This window comes from Ranitomeya imitator, chromosome 5 (assembly GCF_032444005.1).
Source record: "Ranitomeya imitator isolate aRanImi1 chromosome 5, aRanImi1.pri, whole genome shotgun sequence".
NCBI classification, from domain to species: domain Eukaryota; kingdom Metazoa; phylum Chordata; class Amphibia; order Anura; family Dendrobatidae; genus Ranitomeya; species Ranitomeya imitator.
The window spans coordinates 263,798,713-263,808,418 of record NC_091286.1 but is presented as its reverse complement, the minus strand read 5'-3'; the positions used below and the strand labels follow the sequence as shown (position 1 = coordinate 263,808,418).

Below are 9,706 nucleotides of genomic sequence, written 5' to 3'. Positions count from 1 at the left end.
TCTCTCTCTGCCCCTCTCTCTCTCTCTGCCCTCTCTCTGCCCCTCTCTCTCTCTGCCCCTCTCTCTGCCCCTCTCTCTCTCTCTCTGCCCCTCTCTCTCTCTCTCTCTGCCCCTCTCTCTCTCTCTCTGCCCACTCTCTCTCTCTCTCTGCCTCTCTCTCTCTCTGCCCCTCTCTCTCTCTCTCTGCCCCTCTCTCTCTCTCTCTGCCCCTCTCTCTCTCTCTCTCTGCCCCCCTCTCTCTCTCTCTCTGCCCCTCTCTCTCTCTCTCTGCCTCTCTCTCTCTCTGCCCCTCTCTCTCTCTCTGCCCCTCTCTCTCTCTCTCTCTCTCTGCCCCGCCTCTCTCTCTCAAACTAAGGCTGCCATCACACTATCAGTATTTGGTCAGTATTTTACATCAGTATTTGTAGCCAAAACCAGGAGTGGAACAATCAGAGGAAAAGTATAATAGAAACATATGCACCACTTCTGGATTTATCACCCACTCCTGGTTTTGGCTTATAAATACTGATGTAAAATACTGACCAAATACTGCTAGTGTGACCGCAGCCTAAAGGTGATGGTCTCTATTTCTCCCCCACAAAGCAGTATGATTTTGCCACAGCTCTCTATATAAAGAATAATGTCCTCCTCTCTCCCTGTATGTATTATGATGGACCCCACAGCCCCACTGTACACATTATGATAGTCCTGACTAGACCTGAGTGACTATCGTCTGCTCCCTCCTTATTCGGCAATGTATAGCTCATAACGAAGAAGCAGCTCCAGGTATCCAGGTTCCTGCTGCAGCTTTTTCGGTAAGCGCTATACCTTGGCAAATATGGAGGGAGCCGACGATATTCTCTTACCTCTTGTCATGACTCTCAAACCCAATAATATGAGAAAAACAAAAATCGAATGCTCACCTAATCTTGATTTCCCATATTCATCAGCCTCCATTTCCCTTTGCGGCCTGTCCAGCAATGGTATGATGTAATGGTGCAGCTCGATGTCCCCTGTGTATCAGCGGCCTGTAACAGGCCATCGTAGCCCGTAGTCTAACAGAGTACATGGCGGAGCAGGGAGCTGATGGCTCTGTGCACTGAGGACGCAGATACTGTTGACAGTGTCTTGATCAATGCAGTCTACTGCCAGGCCGGCCTATTTGGCATTTGCCAGAATTGCCCAATGGCCTTTCCGAGCGTGGTTGCAACCATATAGTGCTAGAGGATGTAAGTTCAATCACTTGCAGCTTCCCTTTGCAATCACCTGAGAAGGGGTTGTTCAGATGGAACAGCCCATGTAAATCAGACATTGATCGGACCTTTCTAAATATGAAATGATCATAGAAAAGCATATCAAATCTGTCAGTGAGCTCATCCTGATAATCTAGCACAGTGTTACCTGAACTCCGGCCTTCACGGCCCCAACAGATCATGTTTTCAGGATTTCCTTAGTATTGACAGGTGGTTGAATAATTACCAAGGTATCATTGCCACAGGTTTTCTGACCTATATCAATCTAAGGAAATCCTGGAAACATGATTCGTTGGGGATCTATGAGGACTGGAGTTTGAAAAACCGTGGCCTAACAGGAAAGTTTGTATTTTTTTTTTTTTTTTTACATTTGTCTTTTCCTGGGCTCATTTCAGCTGATTTATGACCACAGGTTACATTGAAGTTGAATGTGTAGAGAAACAAAGAGCCTGTAATAGATAAATGGTGTAAATGTTGAAATAAAGCCCAATTAGAAAATATATGTATTTTTAGCCCATAATGCATGCATTTATTTATTTAGAAATATTTGTCCCCAAAGGTGATCGTCCCCTTTTATAGAGAACCTGTTACATGAAAAAAGTGGTTAATCTACATGTAAATGGCATTCTGAACCTGCCCAGCTTTTGCACTTTGAGCCCCACTGCCAGGCGGAAATGAACCTTATTCCACCCATTCCAGCATTCAGGTTTCGGTCACAGGGGTTGCATGGTCGCGGGTTCAGTCACCACTCTGTATAGAGAGCGGTGACTGTACCTGCGTCCCCTGCAGTGATTTACAGCAGGTTCTAATGCTGAGCCTGCTGTCAGTCAGTGCCAGGGTTGACCGGTACAGCCACTGCTCTCTAGACACAGCGGTGACTGAAGCCGTGCTGGCGTGACTAAAACTTGAATGCTGCTGAGAGGAATGAAGTTAATTTCTGAGAGTCACATACATCAGTCAGTGACGTCTCTACTTGTACTGTAGATAATGGAGGGTGAGCTTTTTCTGAGAGTTACATACAGCAACCAGTGACCTCTTGGATGGTAGGTAATAGTGTGCTGCCACAGACCATTTCTGAGTGTTAAGTAAAGCAGTTGGTGCCCTCTTTGCTGGTAGATAATGTAGCGTGCCTGCCCAGGCTTTGTGAGTGTTGCATATAGCATTTGGTAGATCATGGAGCCCGCCTGCTCAGTCCTTTTCTTGATAGTTACATAAAAGCAGTCATTGACATCTCTAGTGGTAGACAATGCAGCGCTCTTGCACACTTTTTCTGATAGTTAAATACAACAGTCAGCGGCGTCTCCTATAAAAGACATGATATCATTGTTCTTATCTGTTTGTCTCATCATGTGTATCTTACATTCATACTATTTGTCCTTTTATTTTAAAGGCTCTGCAAAGAAGACAGATAAAACATGCAGAATATCATGTGCCAAAATGGGACGAATGCTTAAGCGCATTCATCGAGACAACACTCTGCTGAATGAGAAGGTTCTCGCTGTAGAGCAACAATCTTTCCAGAAACTTTCAGAAATCTCTACAGTATTGACCAGTCTAGCCAACTACATGATGTGCATACAGAATTCCCAAAGACCAGGACATCCAGCTGCTACAGATTCTACAAGGATTCATCCCAATGACAAGCATAACTCTCAGAGACGCCATCATGGCCTGTGGTCTGATGCCACCAAGAAAGAGTTTGACTCGTAGCTTCCATTAATGACACATGTGACTATACACGCATTGGAAATAATCGCTAATCAGTATGTGTCATGGTAGGCACTGTGTAAGTCTTTTAGCCGTATCTAGTAGTAGTGATTTTAAACTTTCCAGAGAGCCAGTTTTGGGCGTATTGAAGGCATGAGTTACTTTTAATTGAAAAAGAATTGAGATTTACATTACTTAAATATGCAACAAGATAAAGGTGTACTTTCACATACTTCCAACCTGATGACAGTAACACTGAGAGTGCCGAAGACAGCATGGCTGAGACATTCTCCCACATTTGTGTCCAAGTCCTACATATATCAAACACACCGAGCAGCAGGAAACTGAAGACTTGGTACAGCAAGAGTTGAGCAGTGGAAAAGGAGCCAAAAAGACTTATTAAAAGCTGATGTCTGGAAGCATTGGCTGGCTGAATTTTTTCACTTTTTGTCTTGTTTTTCATTTAATGTTCTGATAATCCGGATTCAGTCTGGTCCTGTCCATGCATGATTATCAGATTTTTACTGTATTCCCATGTGTCACATCAATGTCCCAGTGGATGTTTTACAAAGCCTTTTGACTAAGTAGTGACGTTTTTATCTTGCAATTTTAGTTCATTTGAGACTTTTTAGGTTTACAGCAAGAGCTTAGACATGAAAAATCGCATTAGTTGCCTAATAGATAAGAGTATGCACTGGACGCAACGTCTTTGTGGTACTGTTGTTTATCACTGCTTATGTGATCCATATTCTGTAGCTCTATTCTGTGGTTGCTTTCTGGACAATATGCCCATAAAAGTGTTTTATTATCTGGTTCGTATTTTTTTTTTATATTTAATGTTTTTGGTAGTAGACTGTTTCTTGAGAAGATAACAACAATAGTTACTGGATCTTTTAAAGGAGATTTATTAGGAATGGATATTTACAAGTACACACAAAGGAAATTGCAGGTGATTCTGACAGCTGGCACGAGGTGCCAGGAGCGGTCACAGACTGCTCCCGGGACTTAAACCCCCCGAAATGCTGCGATCGCAGCATTCCGGAAGCCGGTGCAGGGGCTGACAGCCCTCTGCCTTTGCATCGGTGACCCCATTGAGTGACGGGGGGGGGGGGTGCCAATGTTGCCATGGTTACCCGATGTCGTCATAACGACATCTGGGTCACCAGAGCAAGGAAACTTGGTAATCATGGAGAATCGTCTATAAGACGCCTATCCATTACTAATCCTATAGTTGTAATGTTAAATAAAGACACAGCCAAAATAGTCTTTTATTGGAAAAAAAAAGACACAGACACCTTTTATTATTCTTAATTAAAGCATACTTACAACCACGCCTAATCCAAGCAAAACCCTCCATCTCCTGTAATAAAAGTAAACTAAAAAACCAGCACTATACGATACCTGTCCGTCGTTGTGTCCCACGCAGTAATCCATATCTGGGGGATATACAGTTTCCAACCTGGACGGTGCACAGATGCGACCGTCCCCGCTGAAAACCACTGGTGAATGAGCTGCTTAGGAGCAGAGCTTCAGTGACCGGGGGTGACGTCATAGAGGTTACCTCTGTTCACTGAGCTCCGTTCCCAGCCAGACTGAACTGTGATCAGATCCCCGCTAGCACAGTGAGCGCTAATGGCTCACGGTGTTAGCAGGGATCTAGCAGAGGTCACTGCAGCTCAGCCCGGTAAAAAGCTATAAAACCGCAAAAAAACAGCATACAATAAGCATCCCATCATTTAGAATGAATTCCGCATGTTTTGTGCACATGATGTCTTTTTTTCACGGAAAAAAACGCATTGCGGTAAAAAATGCAGCATGTTCATTAATTTTGCGGTTTTTTTGGCGGATTTCCCATATAATATGCATTTGGAAATATCCGGAAAAAAACGCATGCAGATTTCTTGCAGAAAATTTCAGGTTTTTCTTGGGAATTTTCTGCGAGAAATCCTGAACGTGTGCACATAGCCTTAAAATGTTAAATTGTGGTTTGTTTTATTTCCAATAAAATACTTTATTTTTGCTGTGTCTTTACCATACATACATACATACATACATACATACATACATATAGGATTAGTAATGGATAGGTGTCTTATAGAAGCTTCTCCATTACTAAGCCGTGGGCTTGATGTCACTGGTGACATCAACCCCACAACTATTACTCCACTTGTCACCTTCTACAGGGTAAGTGGGAAGAGCCGGGCAAAGCGCCAGAATTGGCTCATCTAATAGATGTGCCTTTTCTGGGCAGCCGCCAGCTGCTATTTTTGGTTGGGGGGGGGTGGGAGGGTCAATATCCATGGCCCCTAACCAGCCTGAGAATGTCAGCCCCAAGCTGTGAGCTTTAGCAAGGCTGGTTGTCAAAAATGGGGGGGACCCCACACCGTTTATTTTTTAAAATAATTTAAAAATATGGCGTGGGGACCCTCTATTCTTGATATCCAAAATTGCTGACAGCTGAGGGTTAGAGCCCCCAGCTGAGAGTTTTGTCTGGCTGATTATCAAAAATAGGGAGGAACCCACGCTTTTTTTTTTTATTACCGTATTTAATAACTGCTCAGGAGCGACAGATGAATCTGCCCATTCGCTGCTCTTGCTGTCACTTAGCAGCATGGGTAGGCTGATGGGAGTAATAGTCCCATCAGCTGACGCCTGTTCTCTTTTATTACATATATGTAACTCTCGTCATTCTCCCCTGCTAGCGCCGATCACCGGCAGAGCAGGGAAGAATGAGGAGAGCCGGGGAACAGCGCTTACTGTAACGCTTCTTCCCGGCGCTGATGCGTGTCCCATGGATGACATCCATGTGTGTAATGTGTATGCACATGTGCGGGCCGTTTTTATGGCCCATGCTGACATTAAAAGTGGACATGTCCGCGGAAACACACTGACATGTGCTCAGACCCATTCACTTGAATAGGCATATAGCGCTCCATTCCTCCCGAGTCTCTCCGCATGGCTAAGCAGCACTATACAGCCACATATGGGGTATTGCCACATTCAGTAGATATTGTGGGACAAATTCTGTTGCTATTTTTACCCACTTATGTGAAAATGTAAAATCTTTGGCTGAAAATCAAAATTTTGGTGGTAAAAATGTTGTCGTGTTTTTGTTTTTTTTTCCACTGCCCAATGGTATAAAATTCTGTGACACGCCCATGGTGTCAATATGATCACTGCACCCCTAGATGAATTTATTGAGAGGTGTACTTCTTAAAATGGGGTCATTTACCCAAACAGTGGTTTATCCCCGCATATGGAGGTATCGGCGTATTCGGAACAGAAATGCAGTTTACACCCTCAGGCCGGTTCCCAGAGAAACAGTTCTTGCTTAGTGTCCGTAGAAGGCACACGGGTCTGCTATTCTGACCAAAAATATATATATATATAACGCTGGGAGCGTCACTGTCCGAAGCCCTCATAGACTGCGCAAGCACAGGTGCAGTCTGGACCCCACAGAGTCACGCTCCGAGGAGATCGCGGTATGCGTAAACACTGAACGCACACCGCGATCTCCAAAGGAGAGGCAGGGACCGCCAGGAGGGTGAGTATATTCACCTGTCCCCCGTTCCAGCGCTGCGTGCGGCTCTGTCTCCGTGTCCCGGTCCTCTGCCTGTGACGTTCACAGTTCAGAGGGCGCGATGACGCGCTTAATGCGCGCCACCCTCTGACTGAACAGTCACAGCCAGAGTACCGGGAAGAAGCGGCATGCAGCACTGGCACGGGACAAACAGGTGAGTATAGCAAGTGCTGGGGGCCTGAGCTGGCGGCGATACTGGCACCTGACCCCTACAGCGCGCCGGTGTCCCCGCCTGCTCAGGCCCCCCAGCACTCGGCGCCCAGCGATGATAGGTGAGTATGGTATTTATTTTTTTCATATAACGCAGCAGCATACGGGGCATATATTATGGAGCATCTTATGGGGCCATAAACCATAATAATGGAGCAGTGTACGGGGGCATATATTATGGAGCATCTTATGGGGGCCATCAACCATAATGGAGCAGTGTACGGGGGCATATACTATGGAGCATCTTATGGGGGCCATCAACCATAATGGAGCAGTGTACGGGGGCATATACTATGGAGCATCTTATGGGGGCCATAAACCTTTATGGAGCAGTGTACGGGGCATATAATATGGAGCATCTTATGGGGGCCATAAACCTTTATGGAGCAGCGTATGGGGCATATGGAGGGGGCAGCAAATTACAGAACGGTGGTGCAGGATGGGAGCAGCACATGTCAGAATGGGGGCGCAGGATGGAAGCAGCACATACCAGGACGGAGACCATATACCAATATAAATGCTCGAGATATATATATATATATATATACGCATCGTGTATATATCATATACGTAACCAAAACCGACGCAACACCAACTCCAGGGTACCCCTAACCCCTAGATGGCCAGCCAGAACAGCATCATGATGCTCACCCAACACCTTTAGGCAAAGATGGAGCGGTACAAATGATTTGTTAATGGGAAGCTCTGGTGGTACTTCCTCCTGAGCCTCGGCAATCTCAGCCTCAACCTCAGTATACAATAATAGGTATAAAATAACGAATTTCCCCAGTACATGCGAGAACACATTTATGAAATGTTGAAACACGGGGGGGCGTGACCGGATGTGGAGCTGAGCGGACGTGCGAGGCTCGAGCTCCCTAACCACCAGCTATCATAAGCGGCCCAAAGCACAGTGAGGTGACCGGAGGAGGTCAGATCTGAAGATAAGATAAGCCAGGCGGTGGTGCACTCCAGGAATGAAGCGAGGGAGAAGGAGGGGGCAGGCGCCCAGCAGGGTCCAGGTCTTTGAAGCGATGGGTAGTTGGATCCAAGATGGCGACCGCAACTCTCACCACGCGGCCGCCGGCAGCAGCAGGAGTGATGGCAGTGTGAAGCAAAGGTCAGAGCTGCACAGTGAATCACTCCACCAGCCCCAAACTCCCAGCAAAACTGCAAGATCCCTGAGCACACAGAGCTATTCACCAACGCTGCAGTCCCTGCTTTTCCCCCCTGCTAGGAATGCTGAAGGTTCAGAGCCTGAAGATTTACAGCCACTAAACACAGCCCTGACCGTCTCCTCAGACTCTCCTATTACAGACTCCAATTCTGCCCCTGTCACTGTAGCCACACTCAAATCCCTGCTGGGAGACCTGAAGCAAGCCATTCATACTGATATCACAACGGCTTTCACTGAGCTACATAAAGAAATAACGCAGATTGGCGACAGAACCTCACACATAGAGGGGAAACTGGAGGAATATACTACGGCGCACAACCAACTAGTAGACGCGCATAATGAAGCGGACGAAGAAATCATGGCCCTAAAACTGAAGCTTGCAGACCTAGAAGACCGATCCAGGCGCAATAACCTACGTTTCAGAGGAATCCCTGAGAGTGTGTCAGCGGATACACTAAAGGAGTTTCTAATGGACTTCTTCACAATTCTGGTGCCGTCAGCAGAACAGAGGGACCTGCTGATTGACAGGGCACATCGGATCCCCAAACCAAAGTCTGCTCCCAGCTCCGCACCGCGAGACGTGATAGCCAGGCTGCACTTCTACCATTTCAAGGAGGCAGTGACCAAGTCAGCGTCAGCAAAGCAAGAACTTCCAGAAAGATTCCGGAACATTCTGGTGTTCACCGACTTGTCTGCGACAACCCTGAACAGGAGGCGAGAATTCTCATCCGCAACCAAGATTCTACGGGACAACAGTATTGTCTACAAGTGGGGATATCCAGTAAAGCTCATCGTGACGAAAAACGGAACTTCACACGTCCTTGCGTCTCCCAGAGAGGCCATGACCCTGCTCCAGGAATGGTCCCTGACATCAGTGGATGAAGATACCAGCTCCCCACTAAAGAAAAGACCCCCGACACTGAACAAAGAATGGACCTGATTCTCACGCAAGTACTCTGTTACCATATGTATCCCCTGTGTGCCTATGCCGGGACACCACACTGTTATTTTTTTGCCTGGCTGGCAGGTTGAAGGGGCATGAGAATATTGCTTTCGTTTTTTCTATTCTCTCCCCCCCTTTAATACTGGATAGGAACGACTATCCAGTTGGTTCACATAGAACCGGACTCTGAGTTGTACAAGTTGTACTTGTTCTGGTTGTTGTTAATTACTTTAACCCCTTTGTTTCCCTTATTATTATCCTGTATCTGGTGACTGATTGAATTTTTTTTTCTTTTTTGTAACTGATGGTATTTCAAATATCTAGCATTAATGTGAAAGGCCTAAACAGCCCTTTCAAGAGATCGTTATTATGGAAAGAAGCCCAGGCACTCAAAGCGGACATACTATGTGTCCAAGAAACTCATTTAAATCGTGATGATACCCATAGACTACAACATAAAAATTACCCCCATATCTATGTGTCATATGCGGCGAAAAAGAAGAGAGGGGTAGCGATTGCAATAAAAGACACTGTAGCGTTCCAGCTTGTTGATAGCGTTCTGGATGATGAAGGCAGATATGTAATATTGATATGTAGCATCAATAACAAGGTGTATACAATTGCATCTATATATGCACCCAATACAGGTCAAATCACTTTTATTAAAGACCTCATAACTAAATTATCCAAAATAAAACAAGGATCCCTGCTAATCTGTGGAGATTTTAACCTCGTCCCGATCCCCAACATAGACAAATCTTGGTGCTCAAAGAAAAAGTCCCAATCCCATGCGCTGTCCCAGTGTCTTATATCAGAAGAATTGTATGACACGTGGAGGGTCCTTCATGCTTCTGAAA

General features: G+C 45.8%; 1 protein-coding gene across 2 annotated transcripts in view; it reads left to right on the top strand.

Annotated features, from left to right (window-relative positions):
- The window catches only part of LOC138637439 (heat shock factor protein 2-like), a 77,668-nt gene extending 73,917 nt beyond the window's left edge, over positions 1-3,751 (top strand). For both annotated transcript variants that reach the window (XR_011312397.1, XM_069726136.1), the window contains one exon: positions 2,623-3,751. Coding sequence is in view for 1 of the 2 variants with exons in the window: in XM_069726136.1 (XP_069582237.1) it covers positions 2,623-2,942 (320 nt within the window). In the remaining variant the exon portion in view is untranslated. The remainder of the gene's footprint in view (positions 1-2,622) is intronic.
- The last annotated feature ends 5,955 nt before the right edge of the window (positions 3,752-9,706 follow it).